Source organism: Anneissia japonica, unplaced genomic scaffold, assembly GCF_011630105.1.
Source record: "Anneissia japonica isolate Jap-2015-1 unplaced genomic scaffold, ASM1163010v1 scaffold1417_len1240632_cov203, whole genome shotgun sequence".
Taxonomy (NCBI): Eukaryota; Metazoa; Echinodermata; class Crinoidea; order Comatulida; family Comatulidae; genus Anneissia; species Anneissia japonica.
The window spans coordinates 721,253-743,924 of record NW_022727891.1 but is presented as its reverse complement, the minus strand read 5'-3'; the positions used below and the strand labels follow the sequence as shown (position 1 = coordinate 743,924).

Genomic DNA, 22,672 nt, shown 5'->3' with positions numbered 1-22,672 from the left:
AACGAAAGAAGGAAACTCCGCTTTTCAGTCGTCTTAGGCACTCGTTTTTTGACAAACAATGACCTTTCAGAGGTCAAATTGCTGTCAAGAATATGAATTGGCTGCTTCGCAGCAATAAATAGCCTAATATTGATAAAATCTAAATGATACTATATTTTTCATGTTTGATTACTAAGATTATAACAATATTGATAATGATAATAATAAATGATATTGATTATAATATTTAATAATAATAATGATACTGATTATAAGGCCAAAAAATTTTTTTTTAAATTGTTGTGTTGCCCTTAAATGGAAAAAAATCGAGATCGATCCGGTCGGATTTTGTTCTTTGTTGTTTTTTTTTTTTTTTTTTTTTTTTTTTTTTTAGTAATACCTGAAATAGGATAGGCCTCAAACTGCAGTCCCTATGAAGAACCTGGGTCTATAAGGGCTCGTGTAGCTCTTAGCACCACAATAGAACGATGGCAAGCTTGACAAACAAAAAGTATTCGAAGTAATGACGGAATAAATACTAACCAAGTGTATATTGAAATAAATTACAAAAGTAAAGAAGAAAGATTTATTTGGCTTCGAAAGGTAAAATAATATTAATAAAGTGTATCATCCGATTCATACGATCACGCACGGGCAGGTCGAGTTGAAACCATAGTGTGGCTATAAAAAATGTTCAACCAAGCGCCCTCTATGTAATACAATCGCCGTAAACTTATATAATTAAATAAAAATATTTCGTTTAATGTTGGAAAATGTCTAGCTATGTACCGGTTTTAAAGTGATGGCTAGACATAAAGCCTGTTTTTATTTATTGTCCAATATACCATAAGGTAATGAATACGATTTTTTGTTCAAGCAACCAATAGTTGTACAGCAGTAATCAGGTTAGGCCTAGTTTATCGTGGACTTTCCATAGGCCTACGTCATCAATGAAAAGATTTTGTTTGTCTTATTAACTATACGATAGTACAATACATACTCCAAGTATCGAAATGCACGCCATCGTGTCGAAATTCAATATTTCGACATTAATTATGTCATCATAATCTAGAATTTCTTTGTCATAGTAAATTTACATTGTTCTCACCAATTAATTGCCAATCATCATACACTTATACTTCGACACAATATCAAATATGGCTTGCATATTATTAATCTGACGTTGTTTGTTTTCTGAGTCAAAGTTTACTTCTTTTAGTTTTACTTTCCGTTTGTCTTTACACCATGCCACAAATGATTCAAAATTAAAACCTTTTCACTTATTCAATTAAAAATGTTTTAAAATGATTATCATTCATTTTAAAACATTTTTTAATGTATATCATCAGCTTAAAATAGGCTTATCTGTAAATTGTACAGCGAAGTCCGAGGTGGGGGGAGAGGCGAAAGGGGGACCGAAAGTGGGCCGATCGAGATAACACCACCAGGGGAAATTTGTGGGAAGATAACCTATGAGGCTTTTTGGGCGATCATTTTTTCTTTTTCTTTCTTCCTTTTTTTTTTTACTTTCCAAAAGGAGGACGGGGACGGCCCGCCACTCTCCCCCCCCCCCTAAATCCGACCCTGCCCTGTAGACCTAATATCCTTCTGCGGATTGTGCAAGTGGATCGGAACGTTTCATATTCCACAGAACCTGGTTTCTATTTGCGATTCGCGGCTTTTCGTATTTTACTCAAATCTCACATGTGGGGAAAACCAACTGCTTAAAAAACAACGAGACGACGACCGATCGAATCTGCTTATACGGGGAAAGACGAAAACATGGCGACAGCGGACGATGAAAGATTCGACGGCATGTTGTTAGGCATGGCTCAGCAACATGATGGCGGAGTGCAGCAGGTAGTTCTAGCTTATATTTCAATCACAACTCTATTTTTTTCTGTTTAACCTAGGCGTAGGCATACTAGGTAGGCATCGCCATGGGCCTAGGCTAGCCTAGCCTAGGCCTATCTATAAAATTGATCTAGGCTAGGCCTAGCCGGAGCTAGGCCTACCTTATTTACCTAAGATCTAGTCATGGAGGTATTATAGTGAACATCTAGGCCACTACTACAAGAAAAATGCGGTTCTTCGGTCATGCCATCCGCCAAGGAGGCTTTGTTGGTTTGCAAAGAAATAATACAGGGGACGACCAACAACATCATGGACAAAGGTCATATAGGAGGCTAATGAGAATGGACTGGACAAAGATTGGCAGCAGCATCATCATTTTCTGGTGATCGAGAGTGTTGTCGTGCAATACTGATGGCCACCACAGCGCGATTTGCATCATCGGACTAAAGAGAGACAGAGCTGAGAGTCCTGATTGATTTGAGGACCACCAGTGATCAGTGCTAATGCACTTTCGCACCTAACTTTTAATTCTTAATTTTTTTACCTCATTTTTTTTTTTTCACAGTTCCAACACATAATTATCAAACTCTCAAAGTACATTTTTCAACAAATAAATACAGCGAGTGCTCAAATAAGTACAGCGAGTGCTCGCCAGCACAACAAGCTGTTGCCATTTTGCAATCAGTAAGAAATTGCCATAATGTCTGAGTTTACAGTGCAAAATAAATAAGCGTTTATGAAAACTATACAAATAGGGCCTAGGGCTATTTAATGGCATAATCCAGTGGAACAACTACCACCAAATCTAATACTAAATGGTGGATCAATGAATCTCAATTACGACAAGAAAGTTAAACAAAAAGATGGTACTGCATGATGCCACATTTTGTTGTCGGATGTTTCATGTGAAAATTCTGATTCAAATTATAAGACTGCCCTTTTTAATTGTTTCAAAATTTAAGCATTCAAATAAATAAAAATTTAAAATGCAGCCAAAATGAGGCTGAAACAATTTGTCATAAAAGTTTTGTCTGCTTTGTTTTCGATTTTTTTGTCTTGTCTATGTGCTTGTGTTGGATCTGTGTTTTGTCTCCTTTTGTATGTCTGTTTATTTATTTTTTTATTTTTATTTATGTATTTTTTTATTTATTTTTTTTAATTTTAATTTTTTTAATTTTTTATTCTTTTATTTTATTTAATTTATTTTTTTTATTTATTTATTTTTTTTCGCAACTCTTAGCTTAAGATGTCATTTGCAATGTTTTTATAAAAAATTTTACCTTTTCCGATTTTCTAATGTAATTTTATCAATCATTTACTTGTTTTGCATTTGTTTGTTTATTTTCTTATCTGGTTTTTTTTATCTGTATTTTTTTGAACTTGCAATTTTTAGCTTAAGATGTAATTTTGTGCAATTTTCTTGTAAATTTCTCTATTCCATTTCATACTGTAATTTTATTAATCAATTTGTAATTTTGATGTAATTTCTCGCAATATATTTGTAAATTTCTCTTTTCCTTTTTATACTGTAATGTTATTTATCAATTTATCTTTCGCTTGTTTGTATTTTTCTATGTATTTATATGTATTATAAGACATCCTGTAACTGGCTTCCGCTGTTGGATGATTTTCGAAATAAAAAAATCAATAAATAAATAAAAAAATGCGAAAAAACAATAATAAAATAATAATAATAATTGGCCTAAGAATAATAACAACGTACAAATTAAATAATAAAAGGATTGGGGGAGACAATATAAAAGCAGTAAACATTCAAATAAATAAAGCTTTAAATACAGACAAAATAAGGCACCTAAACAATTGATGTCATGGATGTGTAAAAAATTTAAAAACGTGATTAAACATTACAAGCGGGAAGAAGAGCCCATGGCAATATTCGATTTTCCTACAGATGATCGGCCTGATTTCAAGACTTCAAGATTCAGAAAGTCATAAACTGTGACCTGAGTCTGGCGACGCTTGCTGCTTTTGGCATTGATTTTGATCCTTTGCCGTCTTGGTCTATACCTATTGCCGTTTTGGTACTTGTCATTGCCGTTTTGGTACTTATCAATGCCGTTTTCGGTTTATTGCCATTTTGACCTGCTACTTAAAATTTCATTTCATGTAATTGATTTGTAAACTTGGTAACAATTATAATGGCAAAAGCTTGATAAAAATGCAGGCATATCTATAAATGTGTGTAATAATTGCAATGTGTATCTTGATAACTTCTAAAACTGATAGAAATAAAATAATCAGAAAGAAATACACACTTTACATAGAACAAAATAGTTAAAATGCAGTCTACCCATTAGCTAATTATGTGTTAACTACAATCATTTTAATATTATAAAACAATGGCTGAAACAACCCAACACCACCTTGGCCTGGATATGCTGTATATCATGTTGTTGTAGTCAATGGGAATTATGCAGCAAAAACTAGGCCTAAACAAACCCTCCTTCTGCTATTCAGTTAACCTTAAATTTTTATGTTTTCTTTCAGCTCATTGATACATTTTTTTCTTTCTTGAGAAGAAAAACAGATTTTTTCACAGGTGCTGAGAAGGGCAGAGCTCAACAGGTAAGACAGTGATAAGTTGTTGTCTTTTAACTTGTGCTCATTTTAACCTTGAAATGAAAATTGTGTTTAAATAGGGGTGGTACTATTTGATGTCCCAGTATTTGTATTTTTTAAATATTTTGTATGTATTTTATTGTACAGTATTTTCTATGCAACCGGAACAAAATTTTGTATGTATCATGTTATGCATTACAACTATAAAATTAATATAGAGTCTCTGTGTTTGTATCTTGTATGGTTTATAAACTGGGTCTCAGAATTTTAGTGAGTGGGGGTTCTGTTTACAGTAATTGGATTTAGTATATGTTTAACATTATTTTGAATATTTAATGAATTACATTGTTTATGATATTACAGCTTGTGATGGATAATTTTAAGAAGCATCAACAGAAAGCATTGGAAGTACAAAAGAAAAAACAAGAAGAGAGTGAAAGAGCAAAAAAAGCAAAAGAGGAGAAAAAGCGCAAGGAAGCTGAGAAAATGATGTCCGAGTCTGATACGGCACAGATTAAAGAATTAACAGATGAAGAGGCAGAACAACTACAGAAGGAACTTGATAGTAAAGTGAGTGCTATGACTAAATCACAGTTCAATATGATTGGCACAGGTAACAGTGTCAGTTAATCAGATTATCAAGAGTATACTTTTTATCAAGATTTTCCTGTTTCTTTTTATAGAAAATGAAAAAAGAAGATGCAAATTCACAACCACCTACTGTGAAGAAAGAAGAAAAGAAAGCAGACAAAAAAGATGGGGTAAAATACTTTCTACACAGTTGCCAACAAGTCTAGAGCCTATATAGTAATCACTTGGTGGCAATACTGTTGTATTAACCTATTCAGTAGGAATTTAGAGATAAAGTATACAGTACCATAAACTCTCAAATAAGCGAAAATATTTGGAGGCTGCAGTGCAGCGCTTATTCAAGAGCGGCGCTTATAAAAAATATTGGTGTGGCGCTTTCCGTGCCCGTTCCCTAGCTACCTATTATCACGTATTCCTGTAATTTGCTACTATCATCCTAAATAAACCTTTATAAAGAAATGCTTGTGTCTTCATTGTCTTATTTCATTGATTTTAACACTGTGTACATTGTATTTAAAACAATGTTTCTCAAAGTGTTTCATTACATACAGTGTAATATATACTCTCGATTGAGCGCAGTGGTGCTTATTCAAGAGCGGTGCTTAATGAGAAAATACTGTTTGGTGCGGTGCTTATTCAAGCATTTATGGTATAATGTTTACGTATCACATACTATTTATCACATGCAATAGTTATCCTACTTTTAATAGAGCAGTATAGCTCAGTCGGCTAAACTGGTGGGATACACTGTGAAAACTGAACTGAGGAGTTTCATTATTAACCTTTGGTGCCTGATTCAAATTCATCTGTCTTCTTGTGGTTCAGCTGGAGGGCTGAAATTCAAGTATAAAAAAATAACACGGTCTGTGAGATGTTTGTCATCTGTGCAATATTGCCTTGTGCACATAAAAAAAAAACCATACACTCTGAAAAGATGAAAGGGGATTGTCTCCTGGTTACTGCTCAATTACCACGAGAATAACCCAACTGGAAATAAGTCTTCAGACTTATCATTAGTATTCACTCTGAATAAATCCAATCTAATTTATGTTCTTTATAAATTGTTTAGTCAGACGAGGAAGAAGAGGATGAAGATGACAAGGGCAAGCTGAAGCCTAATGCAGGAAATGGATGCGACTTGGAAAACTATAGCTGGACACAAACACTTCAGGAACTAGATGTAAGTTGATCGTCATAAACATAGATTTAAAAAACTGGTTCTTGTAATCTTGAAAGCTCTGATGAGGGCAGTATAATAGAGGCAGTAGATCTAAAAAAGATCTATTAATCAATAAGCAGAGTGTTTCTAGAGTACCTCATCAGAGGTAAAGAGCAAAATCTTGATTATTTATTAAAACAGTTTAACGACAAAATAAACAAACATTAATGAAATAATGAAAATATTTGTTGATTGAGGTATATACTGAAATACATAGTTTTATAAGTGAAAGAAAAGAATTTGTACCACTCAGTATAATTAAACAACTACTTGCGTATTATTCTAGGTTCGAATTCCTTCACCAATACCTCGAATCAAATCACGCGACGTGATTGTAGAATTTACAAAACGCACGCTGAAAGTTGGGCTCAAGGGACACCCGCCCATCATTGATGGAGAGCTTTGCAAAGAAATTAAAATTGAAGAGTCGTTTTGGACTTTGCAGGATAATAAAATTATAGCTCTCAATATGGAAAAGGTAAGAAAAGTCGTTTTTAGGAAAAGGTAAGAAAAGTCGTTTTTAGGTTGCTCATCTATGATTGGCAGTGATGTAACTCTTTTGCTCTTTAATATACAGTTAAACTTGCCTAAGTCAAAATAATTTTACATGGGAAATTGTTGTGTATTTCATTATTTAACAATCTGTTCGACTTTGCTTAAGTCGAAATAATTTTACATGGGAAATTGTTGTGTATTTCATTATTTAACAATCTGTAAGTTGAACAATATTTCAATGGCATTTTGGGTTCAACTGTAAAAACAACTATAAAATTGTATTGTTGATAGTAATAATCTTTATTTGACAGCAAATGTGTAACAAATTACATTAAAACCAATCTTGAATTTTTTTCTTTTGTAAGGTAAATCAAATGGAATGGTGGAATCGATTAATGGCAACTGACCCAGAAATAAATACAAAGAAAGTCCAGCCAGAGAACTCAAAGGTATGGTAATAAAAACAATTTATTGTTATTCAGTGAAAAAGAAAAATGGATAATAATAATAATTTCAAAAATATTAACCTGATAGTATGAGAAATAATGTACAAGAAAAGATTAGGATTACTTTATGTGCATACAGCTGATTATTTTCAGCCCTTTTTAATATTTCTTTCCTATATACATGTTTTGTTACAGTAGATAAATTTATATAAATGGCAAACAATAATTTATTATTTTATTGATTTCAATATCAGTTGAGTGATTTGGATGGAGAGACGAGGGGAATGGTGGAGAAGATGATGTATGACCAACGTCAGAAGCAAATGGGGTTACCAACCTCGGATGATCAGAAGAAACAAGAACTGTTGAATAAGTAAGTGAACTGCTGCAACTGTGAACCCGTGATGTTAAACTTCACCAATATGCTGCTGCATGAGATGCTATATTCAGTTATAATCATTTAAAAAAGTAAAGCTTGAAGTTTGTGCCGTCATTAGTGCCACTGAACATTGCATCAGCCGTAGATATTGGTGCTTTACAGATTGATTGATTGATTGACATGCTTGAGTGAGAGTTGCATTATTAGGGCTAATTACAGTTGTATTAAATTTTAAAAATGCTTCACAAAATAGTACAGTAATAATTTTTTCTTCCGTTTCAGGTTTATGGCACAACACCCGGAGATGGACTTCTCCAAGGCTCAGATTAACTGAAAACTCTGCTTTAAAATGGTGGTATCAACCTTGTCTAGTTGAATGCTGTTTTAATGTTTTAATCTATCACAATTAATTTTTTATGATTGGCAATTGCAAATACAAGAGATCATCATTAGCCATTTGAAATATGTTTGATGAGTAAAACTAAATATATAATATGTAAACACACCACAGAATAATGTAAAAGAGCACCTTGAGTTAAGACTATAAATATCTTGAAGATGTGACATTTGAATTTGGAGTTAAAATGTACAATAATATTAGGTATATGAAACTTGGATCATGTAGGTATAGTTCTATGGTCTATTGTTGAATAGACGTACTTCAACCACTTCTTAAAATAACAATGAAACTCAAGTGTGCTTCCTGCAATCATAGCTGTTTTCATTCTTAATTATCACAGTTTAAGTTCCTTACAAATGGAGAAAATGTTTATACAGGGCATGAATGTTTAAATGTGAAGATACCACACCACTTTGAAAAAAGTACTGTACATGAAACTGCCAACAGTATAAAGAATAAGTAAATAATGTATACTTCTGACAAGAAATGATTGTTGTATCAAATACAGTTTTATTGTCACAAGAAAAATAATTTGCTTAATTTTTTTAGTTTCTGCAAAAATAAATGATATTTTAAACTCTTGTATCAACTAGACTTGTATAGTACAAACCAATGACATGTTGTTTTTGTTAAGTAAAACGTATTCAATGTCAGGTACTAAATAAACATTGTTTATAACTAATTAATCTGGCAGCCAAGACGTATTGTCCAACAAAATTTGTTTGTCCACCATGTCTTCATCATCAGCTAATTGGTCCTGATCAACATTCCATCCAATCAGCAACCACCCCACGTAAGTCGTGCAACATGGTCCGTCTTTCTTCGAGTATGTTTGATAAATCCTAAGAATTGGAGCTCGGACACAGCACGAATAAACCGGGCACTGCTCAGAGTTTAGGATCATAGCTTAAAATTTTGGCTGAAAAAGGCAAATAGTAAAAATGAATCTTGTCCCAATAGGTCAAATGAGAGCCATGACCGAAGAGTTGTGTGAAATTGACCGTATGCATTCTATGGATCCCTTACTCGCTACATGATTACAGCAGCTAAGTACTGTTCTGTAAAAATACAGTGGCGTAACTAGGGGATCCCCATCCCCCCCAAACTTGTGCCCCCTATCAAGAATTCTGTGTCAATTGTGTTTCTATGAGGCTTGGAGAGTGGACAGCTGTTCAGAATTGAACCTGTGACCTTAGGATTGGAAGTCGGGCATGCTACAAAGCAGCTCCAAAGTCATTGGCATTTGTATTGTCATCATTTAAAGGATACTGCAGTACATCATCTTTGTTTTCCTTCTCATCGTCATTCTCACAATTGCCTTCTACTACTGTAATGAATGCCTTGAAAGAAACAATAAACGTAATACTAAAAATAGTAGTAGTACATAAAGTGGGATGCTTGCTGGTTTCTACTGCAGGTGTGCATAGTAAATATCAACTTTAAGTATAGGAAGGGCGCTTAGGCCCAATAATGTTGGCCACGTCTGACTGACCAAAATTTTACAAAATTCAGGGTCGGCATCTCAGGTGTTTTTTTTTTTTTTTTATTACAAGGAACAATATTTTTTTTGGGCCGAAGGGCCAAACCTGTTTTGGTCCATAGTACGCGATTATATTATTTGTGTATTTTCTACTTTTTAAGCGTAAAAAAGTTCCTACCGACCTACCTATTGTTTGTATTTTCCCAAAATGTGGCCAACACAGGGCAATTATTGGTAAGCCTAGCAATTTATTCTAATGCAATGTTTATTCTAATGGGATGGTTTTTAAAATGAGGCACTTATTCACACAGGTTTGGTCAATCTGAAATATTCGCCATAGAATAATAAACTAAACTACTAACTAAATCAACACATTGAGGAAAATATTGATGAATATGACATGATTACCTGCAGCCAGTCATAAAGGTTGATGAAACGACTGCACTCTAGGTGGAGTTTGTATATGATGCAGAGGTCTGGAAAGGACTCCACCATCCTCCCTGGTTCTGTCTTGCAGCACTTACACTTCACATAATGAAAAAAAATGATATATAAACAAATTTGTAGTAAAACTAAATACAATACATAGTTGCATTGTACAAGTCTTACAGAATAAAAACAATGCTATAGTAAATGTAAAATACACATTTGTCTAATAGCAACTATATACAGTACACCAATTTCAATTGCAACAACAAATCTATGATTCTCGAAACAAAATCTTAGATATGTTGTAGACATGCTCTTTATATGCATCTCATTGGTTAAAGGTTTGATACTATTATTAACTTTGCATAAGCATCACAAATTAACTATGCCCTAAAGCAATTTTTTTTAAACAATTTTCATCCGATCAGCTTTACTAGAGTATAAGATTTAAGAGGTAATGGGGTAGATACCTGAAGATAGTAATGAGGGTTGCTGAGAGCAGTCTGAAGAGATGCTCTCGGAGAAGCGTTAATGTGATGTCTGACCTCTGACACAGATGTGCAGTAGAACACTTCAAACAAGGGCATGCTTTGTGGACATTTTAAATAGTCCCTGGAAAAACACAAAAATGATTATGAATGTTTTACAAAGTGGTTCGAGTAGAACAAATCTTTTCGGTTAGGGACTATAAACTACCCAGTACATCATTCAAGATGAGTAGGGATATGTCAGTGTACTGGCACAGATAGCCCCTGTGGTGGACAACGAGAGGTGCTGGTACCAGTATACTGGGTAGGATAGACAGAAAGGAACTCTTATGAGGGAAAAAATCACCGAACAAGCAACTATTCCACACATCAAGCACCATGAGCATCTTGTTTGATAGATGCGTTTGCTATACAAATCTACACTATTATTAAAATTATAATTACGTGATTAAATAGACAATAATTAACAAGGGCGTTAAATGTAGTAGAGATTATCAATTATTTTGGTCAACAAAACATCAATAAGCTTACATGAACATTTGTTTTAAGAATGCCATGCAGTCATCCCTTAGTTCTTCATACTTTGTTAGCTTTCTCGATTTCTTTGCCGACTCCATCAGCTGCTTTTGAAGACTTTTCAAAGTGGTCTTTTCTTTTTTTCCTGCCTCCTTCTTTACCTCTGGTTCTGGTTCAGTACTTTTTTCATCCTCTTCCACAAATTCACTACATCTATCTGTAAAACGGATGCGATTGAAACTTCAGACCACTAAGTTATTCCCTAATCTAACCAAACATAGCCTCGACCACTTACCTCCTAACTGCTCTAATCTTGTCTGAAAATCCTTGAGTTTGTCAGCTTCAGCCTGCAGCTTCTGGCAGCTTCTTAACTTGACCTCGCATTGACCTAGCAGGGAGAACAACTCGTCACGTGCAAACATTCTGAACAAAGAGATAAATATCATTTTTCATTGCTTTTGCTTATTTACACTATGTACTCTATATATTAGGCTTTCTTTTGCTTTAATAATAATGCTAAGTTTTTGGCTTTATCTTGTAAGTCTACATCTTGTGAGTCTATTTTGGCCTTAGAACATGCTCATTATCCTGGAGAGTCATTGGCTAGTGCTTACCTGGTGAGGTTACTAGCATGCTGGTATTCTTCAGTATTTACAATGGAATTTTCCAGGCACATGGCATATAGCTCACGTAGTTGTTTACCTAATGGATACCGAGGTAGATTGCCGGTCATGATGTGAAGACATTGCATTACTGGCACAAACGTCATGTCATAGGTAAACATTTTATTTGCTATTTCGCTGATAACAACCTAGGAATAAAAAATATATACATCAAAGATCTTGTAGGAATAAAAAATATACCGTACACATCAAAGATTTGTAATAAAATGATAACACACTCGGGTTTTACGCGTAACAACACTGAAGCGTTACATTACAGTGTACCCTCTCGCAAAAAGTAACAAATGTTGGCATACCTATATAATTTTTACAAAATAAAACATGCATGTATAGGAGAATTGTGTGGAACACTCTCTGTCTATGGCTCTGTGGCTGCCTATCCTATTCCACATTAAAAATACCAGGAAGTACTTGTTTTTGCAAGAGGGCATATAAACTAAGGTCTACAGACTCTGTCTCTTATACACATCTAGATGTGTATAAGAGACAGATATATATAATACAAATTAACATTGATAATATGATGTATATGTTAAGTGTTTTAAATTATTACCTTTGTCATTGGATCAAACACATGGAAAACATACTTAGCTACATAGGGCAATATTTCATAACATTCTAACTAAAGCTAGTAATCAGGGCATTAATTATTTAAACCTACTTATATGCTTTGAGTAGTGAACAAGTTTTATAAAAAAAAAAGTTTTATAATGATCAAAATATAAATAATCACAACTCACTTTTGCATCTGTTAAACTTTTCTTAATAAGCACTTGTTTTTCTTTTTCAAGTTGTGGAATGTATCTGCAAATAAATTTTACCATAATTTTTGATGTTTTGATTGTATATGACTGGTATTCATTGGAACAATATTGAGGATAACAAGCCTTAAAACTTTGATAAATGATAACCATCATTAAAACTTAAGTATAGTCAAATCTTCTAATAAAATCTTTGCTGTGTTCCTCCCGAAATTACATCATCATCATAGCATTGCGTTCGCCATAGAATTGTGTCGGCTGCCAAACGCCGGGGGAAACGAGTGCCGACTTTAGAGTTTCCACATTAGGATTGCTGATTTGTCAACATCTGTTTCTATTAACAATTCAGGTATGCTTTACTGCTAACCTTGTATCTACATTACATCTCTGTCAACTCAGGATAATGCTAGGAAGTGAATGTTCTGTTGGTTTTAATCAACAGTAGACGTGTGCATAAATGGAAATGGCGATTGTTATAAAGATATTATTATATTACATATTATTCGCATATATCCTCATACACCATGCAGAAATCAAGATCATTTAATACCTTTTAACCGACGGAAGTTGCAAAATCATATCAACGTCATTCTTATTCAACTTCTGGATCCGGGAGGCTAAATCTTGCTGTTTACAACATAACACACTTGCTGGTTGGCTGAAGAAATGCTCCATCATTGCAAACTATATATTTTAATAATAAAATGTTGTATCTTAATGTAATATGCTATAGAAAATGATTGATGAGTAAGATTATCTTTTTACATATAATCTTTACGTAGAGTCTAAAGCTTTTATGAATGTTGATTCTAGCACTAAAGGTGTATAATTATGTAAATATCCTAACAAAGAAAGAATATAAAATTTCATTAGTAGTATACAAAACATTTGAGCTATTTAAATATGCCATTATTATAAAAGATTACCCACTTTACAATATTTGTTTTTAAGTTTTATTTGATTCTAACATACACATAGCATGGTACATAGCTTGTAATTTATTTATCAACATTACAGATGATAATTAAAGTGTATTAAGAATTTTTGTATTAAGATTTATTCTTTTTACTATTTATCATATGTATATCTATGATTCTACAGTATAAGGTAAAATTTATGATTCTACATTATAAGGTACACATATCTCAGAATTTTTATTTTGACAATAAAGTTGACTTATATTGTAGCTCAGGCAATTTCCTTACCTGTAATCCTTTAATGAAGCTAGTTGTTGAGAAATCATGGAAGAGAAAAAGATCCAACAGGAGCTGGAATACTTTGTGTCCAAGACGGAATGGATGGTCCGAGCTCAACAACGTCTATGTTGACAAAACAACAAAAAGAATGTCGGTCGGCCTTATATTTGTTTTTATTCATTTTTTAGCTAAGAATTATTAGTATTGATTAACATTATAATTTCAAAATCAAAACTAAATAAATTTAATTTATCAATCAATTTCTCAAACAACCAAAATGATACAGGAATATTTGAATAAATACATCAACAAAAACAATACAATAACAATTCATCAAGCAATTAATAAGTGCATTCATCTTACAATCAATCGATAAATCAATATATCAATCAAACATCAATTCATCTACTAATCAATTCAATACATATATTCATCAATCAATAAGTTAATTAATCAATCAATCAATCAATTCACCATAAATAAATTACTTAATCAATATATCATTCAATAATTTAAAAGTGACCTAACCTTTTGAATAACCTCAGATAAATACTCTGTAGAGGGTTTGGATTGAAACTTGTCGATGCTTAGCAACGATGAAATGTGTTGAGGTAGGAGACGGTGAACAACGGTCACAGATGTAGCAATACCAAAAAGTAATACTACAGGAAGATGTTTGATATTTTCACTGAAAAGAAAAACAATGACACACATGTTTTTGGAGTCATTGAAGTTTTTGTATTCTCTACTTCTGCCTTTTGTTGCCTATTCAACTGACCTCTAGTTTTAACATTAAAATTTATATTAATATTTTTACCATTATTATGAGTATAATTTTGATATTAATTATTGTATGTACCTGCACATAGTAATAAAATCTTGTAGAACTGTTGAAGTAAATCCTTCTAGGTCTTCAATTATTACCACAACAGGGGGGAATTGTGGGAAACACACATTGTGACCTCTTGATGACCTTTTCCTGGGTGACTTGGGCTGTTTTTTAACTGGTGAGCTCTAAAAATAACAGAAAATAACATACAGTATACATAAGTAATCTCTCTTTATAGTGAGAGCATTTGTTGAGTTCATGTTTTTTCCATCAAGTAATAAGCCATCATCTCTACCAGCGTATGTCCATTTACAAAGTTTTGTTAATGTCTTGACCTTTGGCATGCATATGCAGGAATGAAAGTATGAAATGGCTTATTTTTGGAGTGTATTCTCACCAATGTGCAAGCCCCAGAGACATACCATAGTTGAATGATGATACCAGGAGCACAGTACTGACATAGTGCAGGGAACTTTCCTCATCTCAATCTCTTCTGAATCATCTGACTGTGAATAAAACAAAAATGTTCCTAATTCTAATCAGGATTGAAAAGGAGAGTAGAATAGCAAGTTTGAGGTTTCAAGTTTCAAGTTTAGTTTCAAGTTTTATTTATTTCATTTCTCATTGCAGTAACTTAAAAGAAAACTGAATTGCGAGAATGTTACAATACATTAAAAATATTAAGATTACAAATTCAGCAACAGGTTATTAAAATGCAAATAAGACTCAGATTTCCGCCCCCTCACCCCTCCTCCTCACACTTGGTGCTACTACTGGAGCCGGCTAGGGGGCATGGCAAGTTATCTAAATGGTGGCTGTTATGAGAAATTGCCAGCATGTACACTTACCATGTTATCGGTTTGCATTAGCTGCGAGACTAGCTTAGTTAGTAAAGCTTTAATGGTGTGGCAGTCCTTGGAGGATAGCTGAGCAATATATGGTGTGATGCCATCTTTTAATTGGCTGATCAAGTTCATAAATATTGTAGTGTGATCTGGCATGTTGACACCTAAATGCAGAAGAGTACAAGACCCATCAATTAATTCAATATACATAATAAGCCACATGGCCCCTATAACAGTCATGTGCCTGTATATGGTCAGGATGCGATGTCATCATGAGTTCTGTTCCAGCAAGCTCTCAATTATGGGAGCTTCAAAATGCTGGAGAACGGAGCGGTGAAAAGGGTTCCTCTGCGTTTATTTTCTTTTTTGGTTACAGTTAGGATATTTTATGGCGTCATTCCTTTTTTTTCAAGTTCTTTTAAGTGGAAAGCGCTTAGAAACATTGTTTTGCATTAAGCGCTCCATAAGACTAACATTATTATTCTTATATTTAGGCATGTCACATGTTTTTGTCAAATAAAATTTGATAGTCTGGACAGGGCTGAATAATTGCCAACAGCAGAACAAAAACATCTAAAACAAAACAAAACAAACAAAAACATCAATGTACTACATTCAAGTAGCAATCCCCTTCACTAAAGTCAGGCTGACAATCGATTCCAAGAAGATCGCAACCACCATGTCTGACAGCTTTACCCACCATCAAACACCCCCCCCCCCCCCCACTTTCAGGGCAACACCACTTGTTCAATAATAATAATAATAATAATAATAATAATAATAATAATAATAATAATAATAATAATAATAATAATAATAATAATAATAATAATAATAATTAATTAATAATAATAATATTATTATTATTTTATATATATATATATATATATATATAAAATAATAATAATTATTATTATTATAAAAATAATAAATATATACATATATATTTCCAACATCAGATGTCTTGTTTTTTTAAAATACATCAATAGCATTATATATTAATAACAATTAATATATTCATAATCCTTTTCAATTGAATGATTTCATATTATTAAACAATCATCATTATCATTAATAATTTTTAATCCTAAGTTATGAAACAGTCTGTTAATAAACATTTAAACCTTTTGAAATACAGGTAATTACTCATTTAAATTTATTATTAAACTCAGGACAATTATTTAGTAGTTAAAATTTTGCATGACAATTGCATCAAGCAATGCTTTTACTAGGTTTCGCCACTTTTGTTATTTACTGTATGCTAATATTTTATTACAGAAGATTTTTTTAACTTGAAGTCAATTACATACCTGGTCTTAGCTGTTTCTTCTTTTTACTTTTAAAAGCAAAACATCCCTATTTCAAGTAAAGTAAATAAAAAAGAAAATAAATTCAAGTAATTACACTTGTCCCAAACTGTAAAAATAAGCCTCACCATCCCCGCCCTGTGTTAAGGCATAGGGCTAATAGCTTGCATTAGTACTCTAGCCTAGGCCAGCTGAGTGTAGGCCTTGGCTTAACAACTGGCCTACCCGACTGAGCTAGGCGGCTAGCCAACAACCAAGACAAAGTCAAAGCCCCCCTAGCCTAAGCCTAGCTAGCTAATAGTAGTAGCGCCTGGCCTAGACTAAGCTCATAGCCTAGAACTTATGAACTAAATATCAGCAACTGCAAGTATAATATCAGTACTTTACTTTGGAAAAGGAAGTAGTACTTGTTTCTATTTCTAAAGCCATTTTAAATAATAATAATAATAATAACGCCGATGCGAAAAAAACACATGTGAAATATTTTTATCGTGCCGAGCCGCCGGACATCTCTTTGATATCATTATTGGAAGAGACTACTATTCGCACGGTAGCGGTACCACGGTCTATATTGTCAAGTAAAAAGATATGATCTACTTATTCACACGGTAGCGTGCGAACAGCCACTTCGGAGTATTATTACTTTCTACGAACATCAGTCCATATCATAATAATAGTATGCTTAATAGGTTTATTAGATCACATTATACTTTAAGCATTTAATCAGGTATTTTAAAATATATTATAAAAGAAATGAATAATATTCTGATTTTTGTTACATTATTATTAAAAAACAATTACCAAGAATGTATTCAGGGTCAAATCACTGTTTGACACCCGATTCGTTGAAAGTTTATTCCTCATTACACAATATGTTGTAACGAAATGAATTGAAGTTTATTTTCTAAGTTTTGTGTAATCATTTTCAGTATATACGAAGTGATACGGCGTCGGTGTTGTACGTAATGTATTTCCTTTGTCGATTCCTATTCAAACGTGTATTGGTAGTAGTAGTAGTAGTATATCACCGCTTTTTGGGCTAGCTAGCCCAGGACTAGCCCTAGTAGTAGGGGAGGCCTAGGCTAGGCCTGCCTAGGCCAGGACTTGCCTACCTTCCAATATTTAGCCTGAGCTAAGTTGGGCTAGGCCTATTGTAGGCTAGAGGTTTAGGCTAGTACTGTAGGTAGTAAAGTACAAATACTTTATTTTACAGTCAATACATTACAATATTGTCACTACATTTTTTGAGGGACAATAAGTGTTGATAATAATATAAAGTATTTTGTATTTAAACTTGTTTTTAAATATTGATTAATTAATGAGATATTCTCAGGTTTTTTTTATTTGTTTTTTATATTTCTGTATATATTACTATCCTTGACTCTAAATGTATAATTGACTTACAATAATTTTCTTTTCATTTTAATTCATTTTAAACCCTTTTAAGTTGTACATAAAAACTGCTGTATATAGGCAAATTAATTTATGCTATAATTTATTATTTTTTATTTATTTTAACATTTAATTTCTTTTTATTTAAAGCCCCATTCCCAGTAAAATTTCACTAAAAAATTTTTTTTTTTGGAAAAAAGGCATATGCATTACTCTAATTATTATATACCATAGGAAAATATTGGCATTAATTTTAGTTTTATGCAAAAGAATAAAAGAAAATGAGAAATACAGACTATTTCTCTTAGGAGATTATCATTTTCTTGACAAATTCTTCGTTACTAGGCAAGTTCAGAAGTTGCAGATCGAATCCCCTGGAATGCTCTCGCTTTTATGTATACTTTATACAGTCAATAAAGTGGCCCTCTCTAATGAGATTACTTTTTGTACTTCATATCTCGCCCAGCACTGTGGTCGATCAAGTAGGCCTGAGATATGTTGGTCAGAATCATTTTCTTGTCAAATTTGAAATAATTCCTATGAAATATTATATTTCACAAGTCTCAATACCAGCAATGGAAAATATCATGTCGGCTGTTTTTATGTGTGATAACAGAACCTAAATCGAGGTAAGGCTAGGCCTAGAATAGCAGTGTTTGATAGGCTAATGTTTCCAGTGCCTACTATATTTCTTCGTAGACCTATCGCAAAATCAAACATAAAAAATTCATCCGCATTTATTTTTTGTGTGGAATACAAAAAAAAAAAATCAAATTTCAGTCTTATTTTACATTTTTTTCATGTTAAGGAATGTCTAAATTCAGTTAAACTAGCAATTTTGTATTATATTTATAAATCTTTATAACATATATAAAAATCAGATTTTTCATAACAACTGAAATTTTGCTGGGAATGGGGCTTTAATTTCTTGGAAATAGATAATTGATATTTTATTATTTATACAGTATTTTCTGTAATTTCCTAAGACTGAGTTGATGGGCTTTCGAGCTAAAGTGTCACTATCATCAATCCTGGCCATTGTTATTTCTGTTTGTGTAAATTGTATTGTACACTTTTTTGGCTGAATAAGGAATGAATGAATGAATGAGTAGTGGCGGCATACAGTAGCTTACAGTAGGCCTATTGCTTCTACGAACACGACAAGACTCGCATCTCAGTGTCATCATCTGGAAAACTGTAAGGGCTTGAATTGAAAGACCTCAGATGAGGTCTGTACCTACTGTATCTATATAGAAAAGAAAAACATTTTCATCAGTCTTACGTAGACCTTAATTTAATAATGTTTTTTTTCTATACTAGGGTTTCCAAAGAGCAAGCATGCAATTCTTGTAGCGCCGGTTAGATACTACTCAGTAGAATACATTACTATGCTTTTGTTGGTGACCATAAGTACTGTAGCATGGCAATTTCATTTAAAAATGATTAATTATTCATATTTTTATGTATTTTTTTCCAGAATCTACAAAATATATAGTCCTAGCCTTGAGTCTAGGGTAGGCTCTATCTTTGCCTCTAATTATTTATTTAGATGGCCTCTCATACCAAACCTACTACTACCCACCCAGGCTATGTAGTAATTGGTGGTGGAATAGCAGGAGTGACTTGTGTGGAGCATTTGTCGTTATACTCTCCTGATCTTCCAATAACGCTAATCACAGCATCGCCCATTGTTAAGGCTGTCACTAATTTCAGACAGGTAAAGTCTTCATTTTTTTACCTCAAGCTATTGCTATTATTAGTTCACAGACTAATCTTCCTGTCATCAAACCAGGCCAAATAATGTTTTTAAAAAGTAAATTTTTTTCAAATTGGTTTTTTTTTTAAATTTGTACTGGTTCATTTCATAGTAATTTATTGGACAACATCCCAGGAGTATAATGCAATGTGTGTTCTTAACCCCATGATTAATGTACAGTACCTTCTATACAAAGCTTTCACAGAAAAATGCTTTATAAATCCTGTAATAATAAATGTTTTCTATTTCTAATCTTGTGTCTGCAAGAACATAATTTACTAAATTACATAATATAATAAAATAACTGATTTTTTAGTTCAAACATTAGCACAAATATTCCAATCAGGTTAATTTTTTGTATTTCTTATGTTGTCTTATTTTTCCTGCCATCCTCTACTTTACAGATTTCAAAAGTTATAGAAAACTTTTCAGTAGAAGAAAAACATGCTAGTAAGCTGCAGTCGTCAGTGCGAGGACTATCAGTTATACATGCCGTGGTGAATGGTATCAATGCAGAGCAACAGATTATCACAACAGATGATGGACAAGCCATTCCATACAAGAAGCTCTGTATATGTACTGGTGGACAACCAGACATCATATGCAAAGACAATCCTTATGTTCTGGGTATTAGAGACACTGAGACTGTTAAGTCCTTCCAGAAAAAGCTAGCTTCTGCTAACCGTGTTGCTGTTGTAGGTAATGGTGGGATAGCCTCGGAGCTTGTGTACGAGATTGAAGGCTGTACAGTGATATGGGCAATTCGTGATAAGAGTATCAGTCATACGTTTGTTGATGCCGGTGCTGCAGAATTTTTTCTTCCACATTTAAGAAATGAAAAGGAACCTCGAACTGCTCCGCTTAAAAGAATGAAATATACAGGTTTGTTCGAGGTTGTTCAACATATACTTTATAGAGACATTTGGTGTACAGTTTCAGAGTTAGGAATATCAATAAAAATAATTTGTGAATATTTTAATATTGCATAAAATATGTTCACTAATTTACCATTGTACAATTTTAAAACCAACTAACAAATTGTGACAAATACCTCCAATATTAAATTAATTGCAAATACAAAAATATAATAAAAGTAATAATAATAATGTGTAATGAAAAACTGAGCTACAAACATTACAATATTCCCCCCAAAAATATGGATTAGATATAATTCGGAGCTTGGAATCCTCCTCCAATACTCAATAAAAAAATCCCATTTCTAAAACTTTTTAATTTGATTTTTCAATTATTAATAAAAGCATTTATCATTCAAATAGTGTCAGAATCTAGTGACATCGAATCAAACAAAGGATCAGCGACAGGGGGCGCTTTAGGCCCTGATTGGATCAGTGGTTTGTCAATGCAAGGAGGGGGAAACGGTGCTAGTCATCCTGTGTATGTGGAATATGAATGTGAGGTATGATACTGTTCTATTTTTATGTAATTTATCTAGGCACATGTACCAAGGATTGTCAATAAGAATAATAATTAATTACTACAGTATTAATTTTATAAGTGGCAATTTCTCACACACGAAGAACCATATGTTATGATGGTGTAAATTACAAAATGTGTCTCATTGAGTGGAGTTGTTGTGGTCATGAGAAAAACCTCGGTCACTAACAGGAACTGAACTGAATACCCTGAAATTGGAAGACTAGCATGCTTAAGTGGCTTGGCGCAGTGTGAATGGTTTGTTTATCAAACTTTGAGGTCAGAGGGTTTCAATCCCTCACTGGACATTTTGCTTGTGTCCTTGGGCAAGGCACTTTATGTGCCTGGCTTCTCTCCACCCAGGAGTATAAAATGACACCTTTTGGGGTTGCCTGCTTCTGTGCTGTCAACCAGCAGCAACACTTTAAAGCATGTGGATCTAATGATCTTGGGAAAAAAGCCCTTTTGCATCTGCAAAGAAAAGGTGCTATATAAATTATATAAATAATAATAATAATTAACCACCAAGCTACAACCCCACTTATGCTTATTTTTTTACATTTGTTTGATAATCTACAAGAGTTTTTAATGAAAGAGAATTTTGGTCTGTTTCAGGTTCAGAAGATACTAACACCAGAAGAATATTCACAGTTTGGACAACCTGCAAATATTTTAGCATGTGACACAACTAGTCAGTCCTGGCCTGTTTACTTGTTACTAACTAATGGAAAGCTGTATGGTTGTGATCTTGTTATAAGTGCTACTGGTGTTTCTCCAAACACAGCACCATTCACTAACAGCCCCACACCACTCGCTCTTGCTTCAGATGGTGGTATTGATGTTGATAATCACATGAGGACTAATCTAGATCATGTCTACGCTGCTGGAGATGTGTGTACGGCAGCGTGGGACCCGGCACCTCAGTGGTTTCAAATGAGGCTGTGGTCCCAAGCGCTGCAAATGGGAGCTTATGCGGCCAAGTGCATGATGGCTGATGCTGCCGGGGAGGTGATCCATCAGGACTTCTGCTTTGAGATGTTTGCGCACATGACAGAGTTTTTTGGTTTCAAAGTTGTACTTTTAGGAAATTTTAACGGACAAGGACTAGAGAAGGACTATGAAGTTCTGCTTCGTGTGACTCTTGGTGTAGAGTACATCAAAGTTATACTCAAGGATGGAAAAATGTGTGGCGCTATCCTAATTGGAGACACTGATTTAGAGGAAACGTTTGAGAACTTGATATTAAATCGGATGGACTTGTCTATGTACGGTGAAGATCTACTGAATCCTGGAGTTGATATCGAAGACTATTTTGATTGATCGTGTAGGGCAAATGTATCTACTTGTTCTTGTACCTCTAAGACTGCAAGAAAATTTCTTGAGATGACGTCTGAAGTATGAGGACACCTTGGTAGAATTTATAGGCCACAGCCCTGCTTCCCTAATTCGTTTTTGCTACTGTATGCTTACTTAAACCTAGCGTGCATATATCTACAGTATTATTATTTTGTTAGTCTAAAGTATAGAGGAGTAAACATTATTTAGACTGCCATATTTTTTAATTGTTGATTATGTTACATATGTGTTAAGCCCTGTCCAGACTATCAAATTTT

At 33.4% G+C, this 22,672-nt stretch overlaps 3 protein-coding genes across 3 annotated transcripts; 2 read left to right on the top strand and 1 right to left on the bottom strand.

Annotated features, from left to right (window-relative positions):
- The first annotated feature begins 1,667 nt into the window (after positions 1–1,667).
- On the top strand, positions 1,668–8,537 carry LOC117113911 (nuclear migration protein nudC-like). The gene is made up of 9 exons (XM_033257416.1): positions 1,668–1,839; positions 4,342–4,419; positions 4,777–4,983; positions 5,097–5,174; positions 6,074–6,184; positions 6,510–6,701; positions 7,084–7,167; positions 7,419–7,537; positions 7,826–8,537. Exons 1-9 carry the CDS (start codon positions 1,762–1,764, stop codon positions 7,875–7,877), a joined length of 999 nt encoding a protein of 332 aa, XP_033113307.1. The 5' UTR covers positions 1,668–1,761; the 3' UTR covers positions 7,878–8,537.
- On the bottom strand, positions 8,431–15,410 carry LOC117113876 (origin recognition complex subunit 3-like). Its single transcript, XM_033257342.1, has 14 exons — positions 15,174–15,410; positions 14,748–14,831; positions 14,356–14,510; positions 14,025–14,184; positions 13,506–13,619; positions 12,851–12,984; positions 12,280–12,343; positions 11,471–11,667; positions 11,152–11,279; positions 10,872–11,073; positions 10,323–10,464; positions 9,832–9,948; positions 9,213–9,283; positions 8,431–8,826 (listed from the first exon to the last, which is right to left on the bottom strand). The coding sequence occupies exons 1-14, from the start codon at positions 15,408–15,410 to the stop codon at positions 8,721–8,723; spliced, it is 1,911 nt and encodes a 636-aa protein (XP_033113233.1). The 3' UTR covers positions 8,431–8,720.
- Positions 15,411–17,298: 1,888 nt separating this feature from the next.
- On the top strand, positions 17,299–22,428 carry LOC117113926 (pyridine nucleotide-disulfide oxidoreductase domain-containing protein 1-like). The gene is made up of 5 exons (XM_033257437.1): positions 17,299–17,435; positions 19,347–19,586; positions 20,030–20,507; positions 20,903–21,042; positions 21,675–22,428. Exons 2-5 carry the CDS (start codon positions 19,419–19,421, stop codon positions 22,377–22,379), a joined length of 1,491 nt encoding a protein of 496 aa, XP_033113328.1. The 5' UTR covers positions 17,299–17,435; positions 19,347–19,418; the 3' UTR covers positions 22,380–22,428.
- The last annotated feature ends 244 nt before the right edge of the window (positions 22,429–22,672 follow it).